General features: G+C 36.7%; 1 protein-coding gene across 3 annotated transcripts in view; it reads left to right on the top strand.

The window, feature by feature from the left end:
• The first annotated feature begins 805 nt into the window (after positions 1 to 805).
• Positions 806 to 24979, top strand: part of Cps1 (carbamoyl-phosphate synthase 1) — a 117218-nt gene continuing 93044 nt past the window's right edge. Inside the window, exons 1-2 of one of the 3 annotated variants that reach the window (XM_040753392.1) lie at positions 806 to 927; positions 13039 to 13182. In XM_040753392.1, coding sequence (XP_040609326.1) covers positions 13057 to 13182 — 126 coding nt within the window. In that variant the 5' untranslated portion in view covers positions 806 to 927; positions 13039 to 13056. The other 2 variants (XM_040753393.1, XM_005070541.4) reach the window with 2 other exon arrangements.

Here is a 24979-nt window from a genome sequence, read left to right as displayed (position 1 = left end):
GCATAATATGCTTGCTTACTTACTATTTGTCAAAGAGAGAATCTTGGGATTAACTTTATAGTTAATATAGATGTGGCATCTCCCTTCTGAAATGTATGACTGTAGCCATTCCTCTGCTACACCCCTTATCTGGTGAGATCACCTTTTGCCACTGATTCTTTCTCCATGACCACTGATCTTTCTTGGTTTTCTTACAACAAGGTGCTACATACAAAGGTTAAATAATTTAACCACTGTAAGGAAATGAATTCATAGGAAAGTTTAGGTTTAGGATGTATGGTTGAGTTGTATAAGTACATGGTTATGCTTTGATCTCCCATTTTAAACATTTAATATTATAAACTTCTAACTCTACTGATCTCTAAGATTTAAAGATATCAAAGGGAGATTAATGGAAACCAGGATGCTTCACTTTCCGTAAGAGAAACACTTGCGAGTATTTTCCTTAATTAAATATCATTTATATATGCAAATGTTACTTAAAAATTTTAGGGCTATTAGTTATTTTAAACCCTATTTAATTAGAAATTTTATATTAGTATGAGAATGTACAAACTCCTTAAGGTGAAATTTTTTATCAGGTTTGAGATAAAGTTGCAAGTTGGAGCACATTTCTGCTGGTTGAATCATTCTGAAGCATAGTTAATGTGCAAACCAATAGCTTTCAGTTCATAGTAACATTCTGGAAGACATTTGTGAGCATTTTTCCTAAGGAAACATGCTAATTTTGGATTTTTTATTGGATAAGTGTTAAGCACATTCCCTCCTATAGTAATTGTAAGTCAGGTGGTCCGACGAGGCCCTGATTCTATTGGCACCTGCAGTATGGCTTGTCTCTTGGACTTTGAAGTCATTTCTTTTCTACAGATGAGATAAGGAAAGGTGTCTCATTTTAGGTCTGGAAGAAACACGGAGCCCAGTATCAAGGTAGTGGAGTAGTTATTTTTCCAGACATAGCCTAGAGTTCCAAGCCTGAAGAGAAAGATTGATCTGCTTTTAAAAGGGACTGTGCTAACTTAGGCCTGGACATGGCATTCTTGTTTCCAGCCATATTGAGTCTAAGCTTTAACAGTCAAAAATTTGCTTGCTTTGATTTTGATGTGGCCCATCTTTTCTTAGCTGCTCACATTCAAGATTTGGAAAAGAAGGACCAGTGGTGAGCAGAGTACTTCATTAGAATCTGATGAGGAGTTCTTGAGAACATTGATTATTACTGAGCTTGCAAATCTTGTAACTTTAATATAACCTTGGTATGAACCTTTACATTTCTCTATGTCTTTTTGTAATTATATTGTGGTATATTTGTTGGGTGGGATAAGCACTGAAGATTTATTATTTCATGTGAATTTGGGGCTTATTTAAAGATTTGCTAGTTTTTAAAAAATATTTTGACTCACATGTTTCTAGCATTGGATATTAATCTAAATTCATGCTGAAAAATATTTTATCCTGGACTTATATATCATATATTTTATAAAACATCTGTTTTTAATGTTCATATGAGATTTTATTTTAGACATTGTCTTTTAGCCCTGCATATGCTAAAAGTTTAACTAATTTGCTCAATATTGATAATCAGACCTTTGAGCCATAATTGTCCACTTATAAAATCTGATTCTTTTATTTTATGAGAGGTTGTGGGATCTGAGGGGCTTCTTAGATTGTGGGTCAACTCCTTTGGGATATGTGAGATGATGTGGGTGGCTTTTGATTTTGTGAAGTGTACAGGTATGTGCTCGCACTACATTACCGCAGGGCCACTGGGCAGGATTATTGATTTGGTCTGTTGTCCTTGGGTCTTGGAGGTCTTGAGCTTCTTAGGTTTCAGCTCCCTTTGTCCTTCTTTATTGTTCAGTTGATAGCAGAGAAGATGTGTCTGTTTCTAAGGATAAACTGTAAAGACTCTTTGAGTGTGAGCTTTTGCAGGGCAAGCCTATCCTCCATTCTCATTTTTATTCTCAGAATTTTCAGCACCACCCTTGGCCTGTAAAAGACTTTTAATCAACATTAAAGGGGTGCCAAAGGGATAAAGGATTATTCCTCGTAGCCCATAAGAATTAATTAATATTTGCTACTATTTTCTATTTGCTGATGCTAAACAGAGGCAAAGCAAAGATTACTTTAAGATAACAGAAAAGAACATGGAAGAAAATGAGGCTAAGGCCTTGGAAAACTGAACATACTGCACTTCTTAGTCTTGTCCTGTAGTTAAAAAGTAGCATGGAGATTCTTATTAATTTTATTCAGGATAGTAGTGTCAGCATAGGAGATAATGTTATAATGTGGTGACTGATATAAACATGTTAATGAGGACTATGTCTCAGAAAAACAGCAGGATTTTGTAGGCATTTGAAGGTTTGATAGAATTCAGGCAAACAGAGAAAGTTCACCATCATTTAGCTTCAGATTTCCTCATAGGGCAAAGCATTGCATTAGTTTATGTTGGCTAGGGGAGTAGCAGTCTGCTTTATTTGTTTTTCCTCTGTCAATTCCATTTTGTACAGAGAAAACTTCAGTAAACATGAGTTGGATGGTTTTTGACACAGTGAGTGTCAAGCCACCGTGAAGACTGAGTTATGCATTTCATATGCATTATTTTGTAATCATGCACTTTTCCTTGGGCTTTCTTCTTCCTTCCTCTTGGTCTGCTATGCCCTAAGTATTTTCTCTGGTGGCATGAAGAGAAAAATGTCGTCCAGGCTCTTGAGTACTAGGACAGATTGGAGTCCAGCCAGTTGCCCTAGTGAGGCAGGTGAAAGAATTCACAGAACTTGACCCTCCCCTGCCCTAGTCTCTGCCAGCAACCTGACAGAGCCCTCAAGAGCCATTTTGACTTGTCACCAACTCTCCCCAGACCTAGAATAAGAGCCCAAATTCTACTTACAAACTTGAAGGGCTGAAAAGTAACCACTCAAACAAAGTAATGATGCTAAATGAATGTATTTGCCACTTTTATTATATTAAAAAACATTTAGTTCAATGTAAACATTATTTACGAAAGGGTTTCCTCTTTAAAACGTGGACTTTCATAGTACTTATTCTGGCCTCATAGTCAACTAGCTGCAAATGCAATTTGTACATGTAGACAATTTAGAACTTGATTTTGAGATATTAAAAGTGTTTATTTCCATATATGTATTCTTGTTTCTCAGATCACTACGACATTTTAATTTTCTATTATTAAGACAAGTTGTGCTGTAAGTAACTACCTTGTGTATTAAAAAGAAAACAGAAATGGGAGTGTTTTTACAACTTAAAGAACAACACATCTTTTGTGTTATGTTCAAAGAACAGCTGAAATGTTTTGATTCACATGTGAATCAAAAAAATTACAGTCCTGAAAAGTGCATGGGCAAAGTCATCGAGCTTTCACGATGATTCAAGTTTTCTAGAATATCCCCTAAAGGGCAAAAGAAGAACACAATGCTATGTCAGCAAAAGAGTTTATTTAAAGTATGTTTGCCTTTTATTTAAAGACTTGCCTATGAGTCTACAGGGTGCATAGTTGCATGTGTTTGAGATCCGGAGATGAGTTGGATCCATTTCTGGGCAAATCCTCAGTTTCTTGGAGAGTAACAACACTTCATACCTGTACCTTTGCATTCTTATGTTATAAGACTGTTTTGCAAATGTCCTTCATTATCTTTAACTTAAGTGTATATGGATTGTAATAAGTGTATCAGTTACAAATGAATTGGTTAGACAATACTAGAAAACCAGACATGGCAAATGACTTTTGAGTCAGAACAATTAATTTTTGAAGTGCATTCACCATTGTTAGTATAATTCTTATTCACATTTGAAAAGACTTTCCCCTGCCAACCACAGTAATGTACCGTCTAGACTAACCCAGAACTAGTTAGACTTGGTTCATGCCATTTCTCCTACTCTTTAGAACTTGTCTAATTATTGGACTTCTAGAACTAATGTTCAACCTCAGTATCTCATTACAGTTAATTAAATGTAGTTTTCTTTTCTTTTTTTGTGACAGGGTCTACTGCAGCACAGCTGGCCATAGACTTCTTATGTAGCAGACACTGGCCTTGAATTCCTGGCCTTTCCGTCTCCCAAGTGTTAGGATTTTACAGACACATCTCCAAATGCCCAGTTAGTTAGTTAACTTTTAAACACAATGTTTTAAAATATTGTCATAGTTTTTAACTTGTAAAACATGATTCCTTTGCTTTTGCAGTTCCCACAGTTTCTAAGAACACCCTTTATTTCCTAATGCAGGATCAATTGAAAGAAATACATATTTTCTTCTTCCCGAGCTGCGAATGATCTTAATGAAGGAGAGCACAGGCTATGGATGAATGATACCAACTAAGCAACACCACAGTAAAACACTTAATTCTCCAACACTTAAAGCCATACCAGGAATTGCTAGTCAAGAAGGACATTGACTAATTGTTAACAGTTAATAGAATTCAAAGATCAGCATGTTGGTTTCTCTTTCTTTCGTCTTTTGTTGCCGTTCATCTCTATCTATATTTTTTCCTTTCAGAGCATCAATTTTCTAAAAATAAATTAGTCTCTATAAACAACAGTAGCATCACCAACACCACGTCCACCTCTACCACTTCCACCACCGCCAACATCACCACAATAACAGTACTCAATGCTTTATAATAATACCATTCACAACCTACAAGACTGGAGGGAGAAATAATTGTGCGTTGCTTTCCTGACGATCTGCAATAACATTTTAGGATAATGGAACTTAAAGTTTGTGAAAGCATTCCTCCAATGTCCGAGAAGGTGAAACACATCTTCTCAGATTTAATTCCCCTGAAAGCAGAAGGCCGTAGAAGGTGTCAGATTTAATATATCAAATGTCCTGTGGAAGGGAGTGGAGTCGAAATTTGCGTAGATGGCCTGTTTAAAAAGTCCTCAACGTCATTCTAAAGTAAATGGCTGTCTCTTGCTTCACTAGGTCGGTACCTTCAAGCCCATTACACAACATACTTCTAAACTGTGATCATCACACATGTTTAGTTTAAAAGGGTCCAGTAGTGTCCTGGCACATGACCCGAATTACCACCTCTCCTCTTGGTGAAGGTTGCTCTTTAGAGTCTTGCAAAATCATTTGTGTTTACTCTTGACAAGTTGAGAAAACAAGTGCATCAGAGCAGTTTGTTCTGTTCAGCACATTATAAGATCGGAGGTTTTTGGCAATAATAAGCATTGTGCAAAGAAGGTTGCTGATGAATTCATTATTTTACATTTTTGTAGAAATATTTTACTCATTAGAATGGATACATATCCAAAGGCTTAGTCATTTTACTCTGTGAAATTTATATTGTAAGTATGTTTAGGTCAAGTTTTAAGAAAATGCTTTAACCAAGATTAGTTTGACTAAAATAGTTGTTAGCATCTTTGCTCTTGTTGTTCACTGTTAATACTACATAGGCATGAAATTATTTTTATTTACAGTAATTATTAACAAAATTGTTTTTATGGAACTCAGGTCTACACTGACTCTTATTTATTTACTTAAATTACAATCACAGTTCTCCTGCCCACCTCTCCTCCTGTCCCCTCTCATCTACCCCCAGCCTACCCCCATTCACTCCTCCCAAAGGGTAAGGGCTTCCATAGGGAGTCAACAAAACCTGGCCCATTAAGACTTCCCTCCCCACCCTCTCTTCCCCTGCTTTAAGGCTGATCATGCATACTCCCATAGGGAACGGGCTCCCACAAGCTAGCTCATATACCAGGGATAGATCCTTGTCCTACTGTCAGGGGCCCCTCAGACAGACCAAGCTACACAACTGTCTCCCACATACAGAGAGCCTACTTCTGTCCCACGGGGGCTCCATGGTTCTCAGTCTAGAGTTTGTGAGTTCCTATGAGTTAGGTTCAGCTGTCTCTGTAGATTTCCCCTTCATGATCTTGACCTCCCTTGTTCACTTATTCCTTCCTCCCTCTCTTCTACTGGATTCCCAGAACTTGGCCTGGTGCTTGGTTGTGGACCCCTGTATCTGGTTCCATCAATTACTGGATTGAAGCTCTATGATGATAGTTGGGGTATTCATCAGTCTAATTACAGGGGAAGGCCAGTTCAGGCACCCTCTCTACTATTGCTTGGAGTCTTGGCAGGGGTCATCCGTGTGGATTCCTGGGAATTTCCCTAGCACCAGGCTTCCTTAACCCCACAATGGCTCTCTCTTATCAAGATATCTCTTTCATTGCTTTCCCACTCTGTCTTTTCCCAAACTCAACAGCCAGTTCCCTAATGTTCTCATGTGCCATCCCCTCCTCTTTATATCCCTTTCCCCAGTTTAGCCAGGATCCAAGCGTCCCACTTATGCTCTTCTTTGTTACCTGGCTTCTCTGGACCTGTGGATTGTAGTCTTTGCATTACATCTAGTATCCATTTATAAGTGAATATATACCATGTATGTTTTTCTGCATTGACTCCTTTAAAGACTAAAGTAAAGGTTCTTACTAAAGGCTTATTCAGTACTGAATAACTAAAAAATAATGACATGACTATGTTTGCCTAGATGTCAGTTTCTTAAATATATAAAAGAACCAGAAGAATTATTTTAAAGATTTCTTCTAGTTACATAAATCCATGTATATAATTTATACTAATTGCCTTCTAAGAATGAAGGTGAGGCACTTGAAATCATTTTTCGCTAAGGCCAATCCTATTTCATGATAGATGTTGCTTGGTTATATGGGCATATTTCTTAATAAATACTTCATGAATTGGTTATTTTTTTAGCTATTCTAGATCTTACTTCCAAATGAATATGAAAATTCAATGATACTAACCTACTCAGACTCTGTGTCTCTAGAATGAGGAATTCTAAACAATGAGCTATAAAATAGAAAACTGCAGAATGTGATTTTGCTATTGTAGTTAAGTCTGGCAAAGTCTTGGACCACTCTGCCTGATCTGAGGTACAAAACGAAGATTGCTAGTGTAATTCTCACACTGTTCTCTTCATAAGTTTAAATGTAATGTCCAGAGTAATGTCCCCGTTGCTTCATTCTCTCACCATTTGGCTTTTACTGAGGTTGTGTTGCCTTCATTTCACTGGATGGTGGAAATACTTCTGAGCTCTGAAGTCTGATCTTTGCTCCTCCACTCATGCTTTTGTGTCATGCTGGATCTTGCTTGCCCAGCCCACTCTCTCCAACTCAGTCTATGTTCTTATGCCTGCTTTCCCTGTGTACAACCAACAAGGAGGGAGAGGAGGGGCACTGGCTAAGAGCTGAGTTCTAGCTCCGGCTTTGTCACTTTTCAGTGTGTGTTAGACAATCTGCTTATAATTCTAGGACACTATTAGCTATAAAACAGGAACAGCGGTTGATAATTCCAGGAACTGCTTCTAACTTAACAGATAAGGCATGCAGGTGCCTAGCAATGACAATAAATGGCAAATTGCTCAACATTGTTCATGCCTGGATTTAAATATGTATTTATACATACATATACCCATCTGTTTGCATGAATACATGTGGTATGTTAAACACTGTAGTCATAAACTCTAGTGTTTTAACTTTTTCTGTAAGCTCTTCTAAATTTATTATTGAATAGTTTCCTCTTTTCAGTATTAAAGAGGACTGAGTTTGATTAGTTGCACTACATATTATGATTTAGGATTTCAATAGCCGCTGTCAAAGTAGTAAATTTTACATTTTATTCAGTATTTAACCTTCCAATAAGCTTTCAGCTTCTTTTCTGAATTCAGATCCTATTTTCTAATTATGCTTTATGCAAGTATAGTCTGCTATGACTAACTTAGGGCTCCCGCTATTCAGTAGCAACACTACATACGCCTTCTTCCAGAGATCAGTCCTCCACAGCTTTTCTTTGCAGATACTTTTCTTCATCTTTTGGACTGACTTACATCTGACCCTACTTGGATTTCTCGTCACTGTTTTATGCTTGCCTGTGTCTTCATTTTTCCAATGTCACTTGAATTCTGAATCACCTTTCTAAGGAATTGCCTACTCTTTTTTCTTTTTACCTGTCTTCCATACACTTGGCTAACTCATTTGCAACAGCCTTCGCCTATACATTCTCTACAAACTATACACACACCCAATGCCAGCCTAGGGTATATCTGATACTCTTGCATTAAGGTAGATCACATCTGATATTTTTATTTCAACTAACAACAATGTCAGTTAACACAGCTATGAGTACAACAAAATTTACTGTTGTTAAATAAAATTACATGTTGCATATGCCGGTGAACTTGTTCTCTTTACGTTGTTTTTGAAAACACTTGGGGGCTTCTAAATGATTGCTTTTTTATTATCCTAGGCTATAAATCACATGTACCTTAGGGTTTTATTGTGTGGAACCAATTTTACAAGGTCTCTTCTCCTGGCTCATTTTTCAACTGTTTTTTATACCACTACTTCAATGTTTATGTTATCAAATATTAGATTGATAAACTCATTCATCATAATTGGTTCCTTACTTTCTAGCCCTCAAAATGTCAATAGGATCTTAATGGACGTGTTTTACATGATTGAGTTTCCAAAGCCACTGAGTATTATAAAAAAAAAGAAAACCTTCCTCAAACCACTTAATATCTGTCCATTGTCAGTATGAACATCTGACATGATAATAAGCTACTAAAACAAGTTGAAATCTTCCCATTTAAACTTGAGAGAATATTCTATCAGCACATCTTACTTTTGAGCAAAAAATGTCTGTGCCTTTTATGTGGGTGTCATCCTCATCCTTTCCTTCAAGGCATAGCCTTCCTTGTCTATATCTTTACTGTGACAGTGTTCCTATTATGTTCTTTGGCTAATAAAACCACAGACTTGAACTTGACCACTCTCCTTTTTATCTTTCATTTTCATGCATTCCCACTTATGCACAAGAGTAGAGCTTTCTTCAGGGAGCTTTTGCATTTCCTTTATTTTGAATTTTTTGCCTTCCAGTCATGCTGGCTTCTAACTTGATTTTTTTTCTTTTCTAAAGAGATTTTTGTAAAACCAATACTCATTTTTTTCAGATTCCTAGGCATCTTTATTTCCTCCTGGGTTTATTGACATAGAATTCTGTTTGCTGCTGCTTTAATAATCGTCACATTTCAGCTAGCAGCGCATACATATAAGTTCATTCATTCATTCATTCATTCATCCATCTATTTTTCCAAAGCTTCTGTTGCATGATTGCCATGTAGATGGCTTTTTGACAAAGGCTCCATTTCTTAGAATTGTTTCTGATTCATTGGCTGGCATGTTATGCTTCAAGAACTGGCACTTGGTAGTTTCTGTACACTTGAAGAGGAATTGCTAATGCTACTATTTATTCTTTTTTATTTTTTATTTTATTTTCCAGTTTAAATTTAGACAAGAAACAAGGTTGCTTCACAAGTCAGTTCCAGGTCCCTCTCCCTTTCCCTCCCCTCCTCCCGTGCCCCCCCAACCCCCCCGTTATCCCCTCATTCCCCCAGGGAGGGTAAGGCCCTCCATGGGGGTGTCCATAGTCTGTCATTTCATATAGGGCAGGGCCTAGACCCTTCCCCAAGAGTTCAGGGTGAGAGTGCACCTCACATTGTTCTATGGGAGTCCAAAGTCCGTGTGTATACTTGGGATGGGTACTGATCTGCTGCCCAAGGCTCAATAGATTACCTAGGCCTCCTCACTGACACCCAGATTCAGGGGGTCTTGATCAGTCCCATTCTGGATTCCCAGGCTGATGCCTGGGATTCAAGAGTTAACCTTTGTCTGGTCAGCTGTTTCTGGGGGTTAAACCAGCCTAGTCTTAATCCCTTTGATCATCAGTCCTCCCTCTCTGTGACTGGCTTTCTTGAGTTCAGCTCAGTACTTAACCAAGGGAGTCTGCCTCTTCTTCGAACACCTTTGGTCTTTATTTTCCACAATGAGTTGGTCACTTTTCCAATACATAGGAGGCCTCTTCTTTTGACAAATGAAAAAAAAGACACAATCAGTGCCTCTGCAGTGGCAGCCAGTGTTTTTTTCTGTGTCCTCATTTTGAAAAGATTACCATGGATGGATTAATGGGAACAAAGATGATGTGACCAGAAGTGTTCAGTCTCAGTAGGAACCTTAATGTTAAGTGAAACCAAATGCTATGTACTGCATTACAGGAAAGATAAAGAAGATAGCAGCCAGATGTAATAGCTGTATACATTGAAAGAGGCACTTAAGTTGTAATCAGTAGGTAAATGAACACATTTCTTTTGGAATGATTCTTAACACCATTGATCAAAATGGAATACTGATATGCAATGAAATAGCAATAGGAAAAATGAAAGTGGAACCATTGCATCCTTTTCAAGTTAAGACTTTTTTCCATTCCTTTTATTTTATTTTTTATTTTTAAATTTAAATTAAAAACAAGGTTGCTTTACATGTCAATTCCAGGTAATTTTATAATAATAGTAAGTATATTTTTGATATGATTTTACTGCACAAAGCACTATGCAAGTTCCCTGAAGTCTTCATAGCTATGAAATTAACATAGACATAGATATTAGAAGAAAACATACAAAACTGTTGGTTGAGATTATATTTGGATTGAAACATTTATTTTTCAAATTTCTTTAAATATAAAAATGAAAATAAATTAATCATAGTAATCAATGTGATACTATTTCAATAATGGATATCTCAATTACAAATTTCTAAAATTAAATACTTTGGAAGACTGAATGCCTCTATTTTTTAAAGGGATGACAAGTTTATTATTCAGTGGTCATATGCACACATATGCATACTGTGTACATATACTCTTATTTATTTGCGTGTGTGTGTGTGTGTGTGCATGTGTGTGTGTGTTCCTGTGCACTACAGCACACAAAAAGTGGTCAGAAGTCACCCTTGTCTGTTGGTCTTTACCTTCCACATAGTTTGAGGCAGGCTTTCCTGCTGCTTTCACCATGTCTGCTGAGCTAGCAGACCCATGAGCTTCCTGGCATTCTCACAGCCCTGCTTCTTTTCTCACCATTGGAGCATTAGGATTGTAGATGCAGGCTGTCCTATCTGGCTTTATATGGGTTCTGGGGATCTGAACTTAGGTACTCATGTGTGCACAGCAAACACTTTATCCATTGAACCATCTTCCCAGCCAGAGAGAGAGAGAGAGATAGAGAGAGAGAGAGAGAGATAGGGAGGGAGGGAGGGAGGGAGGGAGGGAGGGAGGGAGAGAGAGAGAGAGAGAGAGAGAGAGAGAGAGAGAGAGAAAGAGAAAGAGAGAGAGAGAGAGAACATCAAGACAGTTACTTTCAACTATTTGTGGTAAGGAATAAAGCTTTTAAAGCATTAACGTACTAGAATGCTTTCAACTCTTTCAAATGTGAGAAGTACTTTGATTTTATTTTTCTGTATTTTCTGTATGGGAGTATATAGAAGAAAATAACAAAGCTGTAAACAGTGGCAGCTATGGTAAGTACATGAATAAAAGAGGGCAAGTTCATGTAAAACAATTTTGCTTTTCCAGACAAATAACTTATATAAGCTTAGAGGGCCCACACTCCTGAGGAGTACATTTTCCAAGACAATTCCCATCATCGCTCTCAGATGAATGTAGGCACCTTATGTGAGGAAAGCTTCATAAGAATGCAGTAAAAAGAAAAAGAAATGAAATATGAAGAAAGTCTCCCATGAAAGTGTCCCATTTCTTTTACATTGCCTGACTTTCCTGATTCCCTATCCATCACCTCCTAAGCCCCACCCCTTTGTCTGATGTTCCTGATTCCCTACCCATCACCTCCTAAGCCCCACCCCTTTGACTTGACAAATGTAAGTTCCCTCCTCCATGCCATGATGGTTAGCAGTTTGGGTGTGAGTTTTAAAGTCTATGAATTTTCCACCTCGAGTTTAGAATATTTAACAATTTTTTCCAAATTGTTTGAACCCAGAGAATGTTTATATATTGATTCATCAAGACAGAGGATTTAGTTTAAATTGTCTTGACAATTATTATTTATAGGCTTACATTCCCCATCACAGCATTGACACCATGTCAGTGAAATTACCATATCTTTATGTATCGCTTTCATTATGGAAATCCTAATGAATAGGTCTTCAGGGTTTTCATTCCTTGGCCTTCATTCAAATCTATCTGAAGATGCTGTGGAGCTGTCTCCTGGTTATAGACCCTGGCTTAAGTAGATACCCTGCCAGCCAATGTGACCCTTTCAATACCTGCTTTTCCCTATGGCTAAACAACTGATTGAGTAATTTTATTTAGGTCAAAACATGAATGCTCATTTTGGATTATCTTAAGGTGTCATTTTAATTACTGGATAATTAAGGTTATTGTTTATATTAAATTGTTTTACATTGTTCCATTCACATTTTACAAGCTTAAGAGATTTAGAGCAATACTGTATGTTACTGTGCTCCAGCTGTGTTCTGATTAGTGTTATCCATAGCTTTAAAACCTGGAAGGCAAAACAATGTTGTAATAGGAACATGACATGCTACTTCATCAGTGCTCCTCTTCACAAATAAATCACATGGATTTCTTATATATTTGTGGGGAAAGTTCATTTTGATGATCTCTTTACTGTATGCGTTGTTCATCATCTTTTTCCAAGCAGAAAATATCCAGGGTTGGGTTTCCTAGAAATCCAAATATTTTATGAGGCAAATTCTACGTCATTTGCAACACAGAAACCTGTTTGATCTTTTGCATTATCAGAAAGTTACTGCCCTTTGAGTTAGGGGTATTCACTCCTAAGGCTGTTTACCATGCCTAGGTCATCTTATTCAGCTGCATAAGCAACTCCTTTGATGACTGGCTGACTTGCTGCAGCATTAGCATTATTTTCACAGAATAAGGTTGCATTCGTTGTTTTGCAATTTGTGTGCCATGTCCATTAGAACAACTCTGGACATCAGCTTGTGGGGAGGGGCTAAGAGGAGGAGGAGCTGTGGATAGCACATTTAATGGCAGAATGAATGGGAAGTCTGAGATTGCTGTGCAGTCAGCCTTTGGCCTCAACTGCATGGTGTCCACACAGCTTTCTATCACATTAATTAAAAACAAATTGGATATCAAAATCTCATGAAATATTTGTGATTTAATTTTAGTCACAAAACTTCTTCAAAATGACGAGGATTTTGACAGCTTGCAAAGTGGTGAAGACGCTGAAGAGTGGCTTTGGTTTTGCCAATGGGACTGCAAGGAGGCAATGGGACTTTTCCAGACCTGGCATCAGGCTCCTGTCTGTGAAGGTAATGTCCCTGTGTCTTGTTTCTGACCACACAGTTTAGCAGGGACACCAGCCGAGTGCTGTCAAAGCAAATACAGCTTCAAATAAAGTTCCAAAGTGTTGTTTACTAACAATTGCTATACCCTAGAATCTATTGATATAGCATTATTTTTTTCTTCTCTGAGTACAATTACAGTGATCTTCACCAAATATAGAAAGACTCCAGTTCCTATGAGCATATAAAATATAAGTATGCTGTAGAAAAAGTTATCATAGTTTGTTTTGTGCAACTTCTATGTACACAACTGTACCCCACACACAGTATGTTAAGCTTTTGCTATATAATAACCCACCAGAATGGTTTCTCTTTTGAAATATAAGATTAAAAACATAGAAGGAAAATATCTATGAATTTTTAATTTTAGAAGTCACTGTACAGAGAGAAACACAGCATTTCCATGTTCTCTCTTGACTTTCTTATCAGAGGAAGAATTTATGATGTTCACTTTTGCAGAATCAGATTTTGAGGCAAATAGCAACTGATAATCTATCTGTGAAGGTATATCTGTAGCTGACGGGCAAGTCCAGAGGGACACAGGAAATAGCTTCTCTCAAACTTTCCACCTCTGATTTTGAAATCCCCTTAGAAACCCCCACGAAGTCTGAATTATACCCTGGGAATGTGGCCAACAAGGAGCTTCTTTACTGAATACAAACTTTAACATATCACAGTAACTTCAACATAGTGCTTTTTCAGTGTAAAGACCTGTATAAAAAGAAGTAGAAAATTTTCCTCTTTAAACGTTGTGTCAAAACAGATCAGAATGTCATGGAGTATTCTGCTTGCACTTTGTATGCACAGTAGACTTATTTAAAAATTGTCCTGGATCTCCTTAGAGTCTCTTGTTTGTGTTGCTTTGGTCAGGATTCCAGGGACAAGTGATTTCCATAGGTTCTTACAGTTTCCAGGGAGAGGAGTTGGGCAGAAAAAGATATAACATGAAAAGAGGGGGAGACATGGGAAGATAAGAAGAGAGGAAGAGAGACAGAGAGAGAGAGAGAGAGAGAGAGAGAGAGAGAGAGAGAGAGAGAGAGAGAGAGAGAGAGAGAGACCTGTATTCATACAATGGTGTGTTAATAACTTGAGCCTGCTACCCTGAGAAGATTCTAACAAATCCTAAGAAACTACCATTTTGGATTCATTAAGATTACAATATGGAAGTCAGACAGGATAATGGATACTCTAAACCACCAGCAAAGCCACAGTAACTAGATATAAACTGAGAGTGATGATTTGGTTTTAGTTAATTGTTACCAGTATCTTAAAGACAGTCACATGTCACCTCGAAGAGAAGAAACTCTAATGACAACAGTGTCATCTACAGTTTAAGTGCTTTGTAAATTTTAATATTGGGTCACTTGGAACACTTTTCCCTCTCGCAGAAGTGGGTGGGAAATGATGAGAGTGTCACTGTTAGACACCAGAAATAGGGCAATGAAGTAACTCGTTACAATGGTAGGTGCAACAGTCAGTTATTAGAGAAACCAGCTCCCCAGACTCAACAAGCACTCCATACAGCAACAACACCAGCGAATTATGTGGACAGACCCCTGGGAAAGCAGTTCTAGCTCATGGTGGTAGATGTTTCAAGGGTCTCCCAAGGTTCATAGATAAGAATGACAAATTTTCAGGAAGAATAAGCCATCATTTCAAGTTTTCAAGCCATTACTCACATGTAGTCATACGGACCAGAATTTTGGAGGAATGCCAGGCATGAAAAATGGATGTCCTTAAGCTTAACATTAGTGAATTAAAATCCCAACAAGTTCAAGGGGGGGTGCGTTATTATTCACTTATTTTTAAAGTCCTCTCTGTATTTTTCCCCTCTTTTAAGTAACCCGGTTCTCTAAGAAACACATAACCAAATTTATTCTTTTGAGATGGCACAATATTTTAAAGATAGTTAAACTCATTAGAAACTATTTCCATAATTGTCAGCGAAGGGCATGGAAGTAGTTTTTAAAGGTTAGTGACAAGACAGCTAGTTACAGACAGTAAATGGGTTGTGAAAGACACTCCGATCAGAAAGCAGGTTGCTTTCCCAATATCAGTGGAGGTCATTGGTTTTTCTCCTTGTGGTGTAAAGGGAGGACACTTGTAATTTTCTGTGACCCTTCCTTGTATATTTAAACATGGTTAATATTTACAGAGTATGTGTTGCCACCGAACACAACTGCATTTCAGTCATAGGGAAGAAGAAAGAGCTTCAAGGTGTTTCTTGTTTTAAAAGAAGTTGGTATCAAGGGTATAAATGGTCAACAACCATAACATATGAAAGTTTTAGAGACCATAATCTTTTTTCTATTAGTATTGAAAATGCCCAGTGCGCATTATTATACTCAGCCAGTTGTAACAATATTGTAGAAGATACTGAGACTGGGAAATAAAATAAAATATGGATTCTAGCCTTGGTTATACATTTCCTATTACTTTGACCTTGGTAATTCACTTATTCTCTAGACTTAGATTTTATCATAGGAAGCGTAGAAAGGGAATGCATGATCACCACGCAATACTGAAGCTTGTAAGACACTTTAAAATGAAAGATGGATACTTAAAAATTATGTTCCCTTCATTTTAGTAGGAGGAATTAGTGTAGGGTTAGCTGGTGTCTTCGTGTTTTCCATCAACTACAAATTATTTCAATGACATGATACCTGATAAGAACTCTTACACACTTACGGTTATTTTACTTTTGTTTTAATACTAAAAATCTCTAAAAAGATGTTTCTGATAGCAAATATGACTTGAAGACCAAAATGGTGAATTTTTATTATAAATAATACATTATTAAAATTTATACCAAAGTGTTCAGTTTTATCTATCAATTTATCCAGTTATTCACTATTAGATAGATCAGCACATTATATAGAATATACAACATAGAAGAATACATATAGCATAGAATAATATATAGAATATGCATCATACCATAGAAGAATATAGGAAGTGGAATAGGCAAAATCAGGTGGTAATTAATGAATAGTCTCTGATTTCAATAAACTTAAAGGTTTAAGAATTCTGAGTTCACAGTTCTTAAAGACATCAAGACTAAATAGTTTTCCTTGTGCTTATAAATCAATTTGGAACTCAAAGGTAATCAATTGTAGAGGCTAAGTTCACTGCAAATAGGAAAATGTCCAATCTACGCATATTTAGAAATGGGGACATGTGTTCTCTTAAGCCAGGCACCTAATATCTGATGAGCATCCTTTCTAGCAATCTGGATGTGACAAAGTCCCTTGAAGGGTTTCTTTTTGTAAGACTACATTCTGATTCCAACAGTGAAGCTACTCTTTAGTCAATTGTAATTTGACAATGTAGGAAGTGATAACTACAGCAAGTCCTACAATTAGAATCATTTAGCTATTATATAGTTGTCTTAAGAATCATCCATGAAAAATAAAATTCATTAGTATATTGGAGCCTTTTGTATAATATTTGGTGAAAGGATTGAGAGAGGGGCAAGTTTTCATACACATTCAAGGTTTGCTATTTTATGAGGTTTTTATTACATTTGATTTAGGGATGGATTTAATCCCTGGTAAAGCAAAATTTTCAATAAAAATATGTTCAAGTCCCAAGTAATTATTGTATAATTAGTTCATAGGAGAGGTAACTTTATGTGTTTTCATTGTACACTTTTTCTGTAATTGGAAGGCAGCCTCTCTTTTACATTCCTGTGATTGTTATCCATATTTTGTCTCCTTAGAGCACACATTGTTTTGCTTACCACTGGCAGTGCTTTGACCATTTGAGTATCTTTGCATATAACCATTGGAAAAGTTACAAGAGAGGATAGTGTGTGAGACTCCAGGGGCAGAAGTTCTGGGAGCAGGGGCACTTTGTTATGATCACAGGTGCTTCTACTGCTGAGTCCTAGGTACTTCCTTGCCCTACCATAGTTCTGGTCTGTATCAGGAGCTATGAATTCCGGTTAAGAGGCGTCTAAAGGTCTAGCCTGGTTTTAGTCTATATGTTTCCTTAGCTTCTCTTCAAGGCTTCCGTTGCCCATGCTTGACAAGGCTTCTCTCTCTCCTCTCTCTCTCTCTCTCTCTCTCTCTCTCTCTCTCTCTCTCTCTCTCTCTCTCTCTCTCTCTCTCTCTCTCTCTCTCTCTCTCTCCCTTTCTCCTTCCTTCCTGCCTGCCTTCCTTCCTTCCTTCCTTCCTTCCTTCCTTCCTTCCTTCCTTCCTTCCTTCCTTCCTTCCTTCCTTCTTTTCTTTTTTGGTTTTTCGAGACAGAGTTTCTCTGTATTGCTTTGGAGCCTGTTCTGGAACTTGCTCTGTAGACCAGGTTGGCCTCAAACTCACAGAGACCCGCCTGTCTCTGCCTCCTGCCACCAACACCCAGCTTGACAAGGTTTCTTAATGGCTTATAGGTGAAACGAGGTGGTTTAAGTGCTGTAGAAATGGAAATCATTTCTGTGTCCTCCCATCTCTATTAGACAATCTCTTTATTTCTGACTTGTCGAGATTGTGAGCTGCAGTAGTGCTGGCAATCCCCTCTTTGCAGCGACACAAAGCTGGGGCTCTTTCAAAATTCAGGAGGAGACTGACCGATCTTGATGTCACTAGTATTTCCCAGTGTCTTTACAGTGATGGGGCCTCAGTGAAGGCTAAATGGGCTAGGGTCAAATTTGCTGCGACTTTGTAGCCTAGAAATATCTAGCCTACACTGTTTTTTCTTCATGTGTACCAACAAGTTCAAAACATGATCATATTATTGAGGCCACTCTCCTTACTTTATTCTTTCTCAGCTTATTAAACACCATCTGGAAAGCTTTTTAATTTCTTATCAAAGTTACTGGGTGGTGAAATTGTCATAGTTAATCAATAGGGTTGGTACATGGTTACAGAATTTTATTATGTTTCACCTAATTGATAGAACTAAATATCAGACCTTATTAATTTATAAATAAAGTAAAAATTAGCTGAAATTAATTTAGATTTTCCCAAAATCAGAACCATTTGTCTTATAGCATATGCTCAGTCAGAGATTGTTAAAAAAACATGACTCATGAAGGTTTGTAATGGAATCTTTGTAAATACTATGCTTTATTTATGAGAAATATAATTAAAACAAAATTATTTATGAATCTGGCTCTTTTTTCACCAATTCCCAGAGCTTGGGTTTGTTCAAAATTAACCTTGTGATTTTTATCTTCTACATTAGCTTATGTTTAACCAAAACCAGAGGACTTTGACGCTGTAAGGCTTAATTTAATGCTACAGTTACAATGTTCAGACATCCTGAAATGTTAAGCATTCATAAATATAAAGAAGTACATCAAACATTTTAAAGATAGCAAATTGTGTTGTAATTATGACTTTAAATATTGATAACTTGAAAGCATAGCTCAAGAATGGAGAGATAAGATTTCACTTACCCAAAAGAAAGCTTTATGATCTTAAGTTTTTATTATATTATTTACATAATAATTGAAAAAAATATGCTTTAGGCCTCCTGCTTTCCAAAGCTTAGTTCAGATATATGTTTTAAGAGGCTGGTACTGAAGTGAACTAATAGCTAGGAAGCATCAGGTAATCTAGAAATCAAATGTATTAAATAGCTTGAGGCTGTGGTGAAAATGGAAATAAACACACAGGACCTCTACTTTCTCTGATATGCAAATAGCCTACTTATATAAATGAGTTAACAGCAATATAGTCAGATCCCCAGAGTAAATCATTTTCATTTTTCCTACTGGCTTAAGGCAATTATTATCTCTAGAATGCTTTATAAACAAATCTTTCATGGACTGTATTTCTCAGTTAGCTTAAAGCTTTACATATAAAATATTTTATTTGCAAATACTAATACGCAGAGGCAGAGACTTAATCACGCCTCCCATTGCACAGATGTGTAAGTACCCAAATTAACAAGACTGTTCTTGTTCACAAACTGAGATGCTTACCAGAAAATGTGGTTAGAACTTTAAGCAGACCCCAATCATCAGACAGATATTGTTCTTTATGTTATTTATTCTTTTAGATTATAGTATAACTGCACAATTTTTTTCTTCCCTTCCCCCCCCCACAAATAAATATTTTGAAACTGACATTTTATTAAATGCTTGTATTCCTGGGACTGCAGCCTTTGAAGCCATTACTAGAATTTGGTGAATCAGTTTCTTTGCTGGGATTTTATTGTTTATGCTAAAGCCCCACCTATCTGAATTTTATCCCAATAGCACATAAGTTTGCACTTTCCCTTCTTTTATTTTGTTGGGCTTTCAGAATAGGTTTATATCAAGGAGTCAACAAGGATTCCTCCTCTATCTACATGGGTGTCAGAAATTATGCAAATAGGACAGTGCTCTTTAGAGCCTATGTTTCCTTACCCCTTCAATGAAATCATTGTTTCATTGTTGTGTGGCTATAACAATGCTGCTTTTTTTTTTGTTTTGGTTTTACGCGACAGGGTTTCTCTGTATTGTTTTGGAGGCTGTCGGTCTAGCCTGGCCTCGAACTCACAGAGATCCACCTGCCTCTGCCTCCCGAGTGCTGGGATTAAAGGCGTGCACCACCACCACCCGGCATCAGTGCTGCTTTTAAGTCCCAAATTGTCTTCTTACTTCATTCCGTGTGCTCCCAAATGCAAAAGTCCAAGACCATCTTCAAATACAAGAAAAGACTCATCCAGTTGTTTCTTGTGCTTTGAAGTAAAGGATTTAAAACATCAACAAACCCACAAAATACCTGACTCAAAGTAAAGCACCAATACTGTCAACGTTAGTAGAAAAACAATGGGAAGGAATGCAGAACCCTGAATGGGCATCCATGGGTGATTATACACGACATTGTCATGAACACAAAGAAACAGCCAGCCCAAATAAACATGAGGCTGATTTGAAATTTTATAGGCTAATTATAAATTGTTTCAATTTTGAATATACTTTCTAGGACTAACCTCTCTAAGTTATCTTAGTAAAACCCAAGGGGCACTTTTGAAGAGTTTTTGAAAAGAATTTTTTGCTGTGTGACTTCCATTATTAGTCATCACATTGTTATTATTCTGGAAAATTCTTTGAAGACTTGACTCTTTTGAATGTGATATCAAACTGAGAGCCTTAAAGAATTCGGGCCATTTGTTTTTTGTCCTATAAAGCTAATCAGTCACTTTGTGCAAAAATGAATATAAACCTTCAAATGTAGCTTCAACATGACTTTAATTTTGAGAACAAATTAAAAGTCCTAAAGAGAAGAATGGTTTGGGAGTAATGTGATACTTTAGAAAATCTCATCAATGGAATTAAAATATTTTATGACATCGTAGAATGACCCTTGATTCTGAACACTGAAATATGTACAGGCAAACAAAAAATAATGTAGAAAATGTATTAGAGTTGCCAGCTATAGACAAATCTCTTGAACAAAATTGTGTTTTCATAAAAATTGCCTCTAATTGGTGAAAGAATTCCTAGGTTCACAATATTAGAAGACACAGTATGAGACTTAGTTCAGAAAATTCGAACTAAAGGTAAAGTAAGAATAGGCATTTTATGGATATTTATATAATACAGTTGCATAAAGATGAATATTACGTAAAGCAGGGGATTAAAATGGAGTAAAGTATTAGATATTACTTAAATTGGAGTGAAATGGAGTAAAGCATTTGACATTTAGAAAAACACCTATAATTTCATGGACAGTCCCACAAAAATTTTTAGTTAAAGCTAGCATTTAGCATTACTAGGCAACAGAAAGTTTTATATTTCTTCTTTAGCCTTTATCAAGTAAGGACAGAATTCAGGTTTACTTCTGTGTGCATTCACCCATGAGCATGTGGTGACAAGAGAGTAATAACCAGTGTGGTCCTCTACTGCCTTCCACCTTATTGTTTGAGGCAAGTCTCTCAGTGAACCTGGACCATCCTGCTTTACTAGAATGCCTGGTCGGTGAGCCTCTGGGACTTACATGTCTGCACATGCCTGTGTTGGAGTATCAGAGGCATACTACTATACTTGGCATGTTACAGTCCTTCTAGAAGAGAAGCCGAACTTCAGCTTGCACAACGAGTCCTTTACCTGATGACCCATGTCCTCAGATCCCTGAATCCAGTTTTTGAGAACTCATTTACAACCTCATTGGTTTCCAGATTCATAGTATATACAATATTTAGACTAAAAGAGGTCAAATTAGCTTAATTGAATCTTCCTTGAGATGCATATTGGCCCAAATCCTTGATCTCTCTTTTTCTAGGTTCTTTGTATATTTTGCAAATATAATTACTAGGGTGGAAGAAAACAAATGTTATCTTGAAAAAAGAGAGATAATACTATTAATTTCAGATATAATTTGAACATTTGTTCAATTTCAACCATGACTCTATGTGGGTGTACATATAAACTTAAAGGAGTTACATGTTGTACTTGTGTTTAGGGATACAAATAACATATGCCTACAAGTTACCTTCATTCTTTTTTGTTCTACTTTTCATCTTATGAGATAAGGTTTCACTATATAGTCCAGGCTGGTTTTGAACTCATCATTCTTCTGCATCTGGAAGAATGTGCTGCATCATGGAAAAAGTGCTGGCCAAGGATATGGAGTACTGAGAGGCAAGTTGTAATTTTAAAAATAGAACCTAAGAGAGACTTAAAGAACTTTTCAAATTTGAGACTTGAAATGCAAAATTTGCCAAACATTTCTTCATTGAAAGTTCTATTTGTTTTAATCTTAAGCATGGAGAAGAAAATAGGAATTCTTTTATTAAAGTAAAATTCCCCCACAGAAAAGGATGCTATTCTATGTATCTTTGTATTTCCAAGCATTTCAGTAACACTAATATGCTGTGTTTCTCAAGGTTTTTATGTTTTGTAATTTAGGAAAGTCCCTAGCTTTTTCACTATATGGAGAGTCTAGGGACTCTTACTATGAATCTCCAGGGCACAAGTATCTAGCTTGTGACGGAGGCTCAGTGATGTTTGTGACTTGACTGTCTTAATAGTTTTATTAGCATACACATTTTTATTAAGCATAAAGGGACCATATCATTAAAAAGGTCCTTGATTTTTCTTAGCCTTTCATGACATTCTACAAGCATACACACTTCCCTTAATTACGATTTTTCCACACATTTTCAGCCTTCAAGGGATTAATATGCTCGGCAGTGGGCATTTAAATTATAATTTAATAAATAGAAATCTAATTCCTAGGCTCTGCACATCTGTTTGACAGGATGGAGGCCCCAAAAATATCTTATGATGGTAAAAGGTGAATTCTCTTGAAGTCTCTGGAATGAAGCAGCATTTGGGGGACTGTTATCTAGGAGAGAGGACTCTAAATAATAGCTCCTTGCTCGGAGTTCTCCATCAATTCATAGATAAGTCAATTGGCACTCATCATTTTAGTCATTGGAGGCTAGTACAGTTAAGAGGAATATAAAGTGTACTACAGGCAATAAACAGAAGCCTTGTAACAATATAATGTGTAGTGGGAAAGAGAATTGGAAGATCTATAAAAACTGCCAAAAAGAACAAAAAATATAATTAAGGGAGCAAAAGACATATTGAACACATTCTCAGGGACTATTTCAGACAGCAGTAAATGTCTCTCCAAATGTATCTTAGAAAACGGAAAGCAGAGCAGGGAAGTAGTTCCACGAAGAGAAGAGGAAAAATACCAACTAGAACTGTAGGCAAAGGTAATAAAGAGTAGGGTTTGCTTCTGTGAATTTTCACCTTTCTTTAAACTATTTAAGTGTCAACTACTCCACAGATCAGACAATTAGAAGGTCTTAATTGAGAGTAGGTCAGAGGATGGAAGAAGACAACATAAACCAACGTGACATTTTAGGTAGACAAGCTCAAAATAAAGCCAATAAACTGGAGTATAGATAATAATTGAATTTGGAGTTCCCAGCCAAGCTTTCCTAATACAAATTATTTTAAGTTATATATTATTTAAGAACACACTCCCTTTCTCCTATTTTGTGAAGGCATGTCAGTTACACAAGAGTTCCTCAACAACAGAAAATAACATTTCTAATAGAAAATGTTTTCTTGACAGTGAATTTTCATTACTTGGACCAAAGGGTTTCATCTAGTGAAACATGTCAGAGTTACCTGGGGAGTTTTGCCAATAAACACACCCCTGTTGAGACCTATCTCTGTGGAGTATCTTTTACCAATCTTTGGAAATACACTGAATGTTATCACTCTTACTTCCTGAAATGATTAGCCACTGTGTTGAATTGTAATTGCACAAAACAACTGATAAATTAAAACAAATTATGGGATAATGACAATGTGTTACAAGATGTGACAGACAGAGCTGATTCAGGAACAGAGCGAAATTTGGATGTGTACTAAACTAATCCCTGGCAGAGAAATCTCACCACTGGTATCAGAGGAGTTCTTTGTGATGGGCAGTTGCCCAAGTTTTCTTAATGTAGTGTCTAGAAAGACAAAGTATAGCCAATCAAATGGACCATCAAACTTGTGACCTCCATCGCTCTTTCACGCACACACATTTCCACATAAACATCTTTCCAATGAGTAGTATAGAACATTTTCCATCTCTCTCAGGAAACCAAACTTGAAATCCACATGTTGTATTTCTAATTTAAAACAAAATAAATAAATTACCCATTTAAAAGGATGTGATTTTAATAGGAAACACTAAAATAGTACTGTATATAAGTGTAATGTATATACACATTTATACACAATTGAAATTTAGAAGCATAGTGTTGGATGAAAGGCAATCAAAATACCATTTTACAAGCAAGAACAATCATTCTAATGGCAAGAGATTTGGGCACTTTGAATTTAAAGGAAACATTTCTTCAGATTTTATTGGAAAATATCAGACTTCTGATTTTAACACTTGAGAAGCTAAATTTGTGTGACCAAGCTAGAGGAATATAGAAACAAAGGTCTAAACATCAGTTATTAAATACCCGATGGTGTGTGTGTGTGTGAGAGAGAGTGAGTGAGACAGAGAGATGGAGAGACAGAGAGAGTGAGACAGAGAGAGAATGGGAGGGTTTAGACACTGATTCCAGCCCTAAACTGGAAAAGGGACAGAAAGTATAGAGTTGGTGTATTTCTCTGCCCAATGACCTCAGTTAACCTTACAATGCATGACCAAAATGGCCTCGTGTATAATATCTATTTCTCTGACTTGTAATTATTTCAGGCAAATTTCAGATATATTACTTTATGACTTAATATCTCAGTATGTATCTATTAAAATATACAGAATCTTAAAAACATAACCATAATGCTATCATTAATCCTAACAGAGATTTTATCTAATGTGATCAAGTACCAATTTGCCATTCTGATTTCTTCATTTGCTATGGAGTTTTTATGTCACGTATTACAATGGGCTATAGTGTCTCCTAGAGCTATGGTTTAACGCATTTTTTCCTCTCTCCCTTGCCCTGTAAGGAAATTGCCATTTCAATTGTTTCAACAGCAGGAGTACAGTATTTATGAGGAGTGGGTGATGTTTGCTTACTTTTTAGATAAGTTTCTCTAATTGTTCCTTCTTTTAGTCAATAATTTTATAGAAGCTAGTTCAAAGATTAAGACAGTAAAGTAATAGAATTCAGGCTGCCTATAGCCAAAAGCGAGAACCAGACATGGATATAATCAACTCTAATAAAAGGCAAAATACAATATATTTTTAGAGTGTTCTACAGTGCTTGCTGTTGTATTAGTATTAAAAGAGTGATACAGTCCCAGTTTCTCCACGAACATGACACGGTGTGGTGAGGGCAGCCCTGGGGACAACTCCATCAAACACCAAAA

This window comes from Mesocricetus auratus, unplaced genomic scaffold (genome assembly GCF_017639785.1).
Source record: "Mesocricetus auratus isolate SY011 unplaced genomic scaffold, BCM_Maur_2.0 Super-Scaffold_100010, whole genome shotgun sequence".
NCBI lineage: Eukaryota > Metazoa > Chordata > Mammalia > Rodentia > Cricetidae > Mesocricetus > Mesocricetus auratus.
The sequence above is the reverse complement of the archived record's forward strand: the minus strand, read 5'-3'. Positions and strand labels throughout refer to the sequence as shown.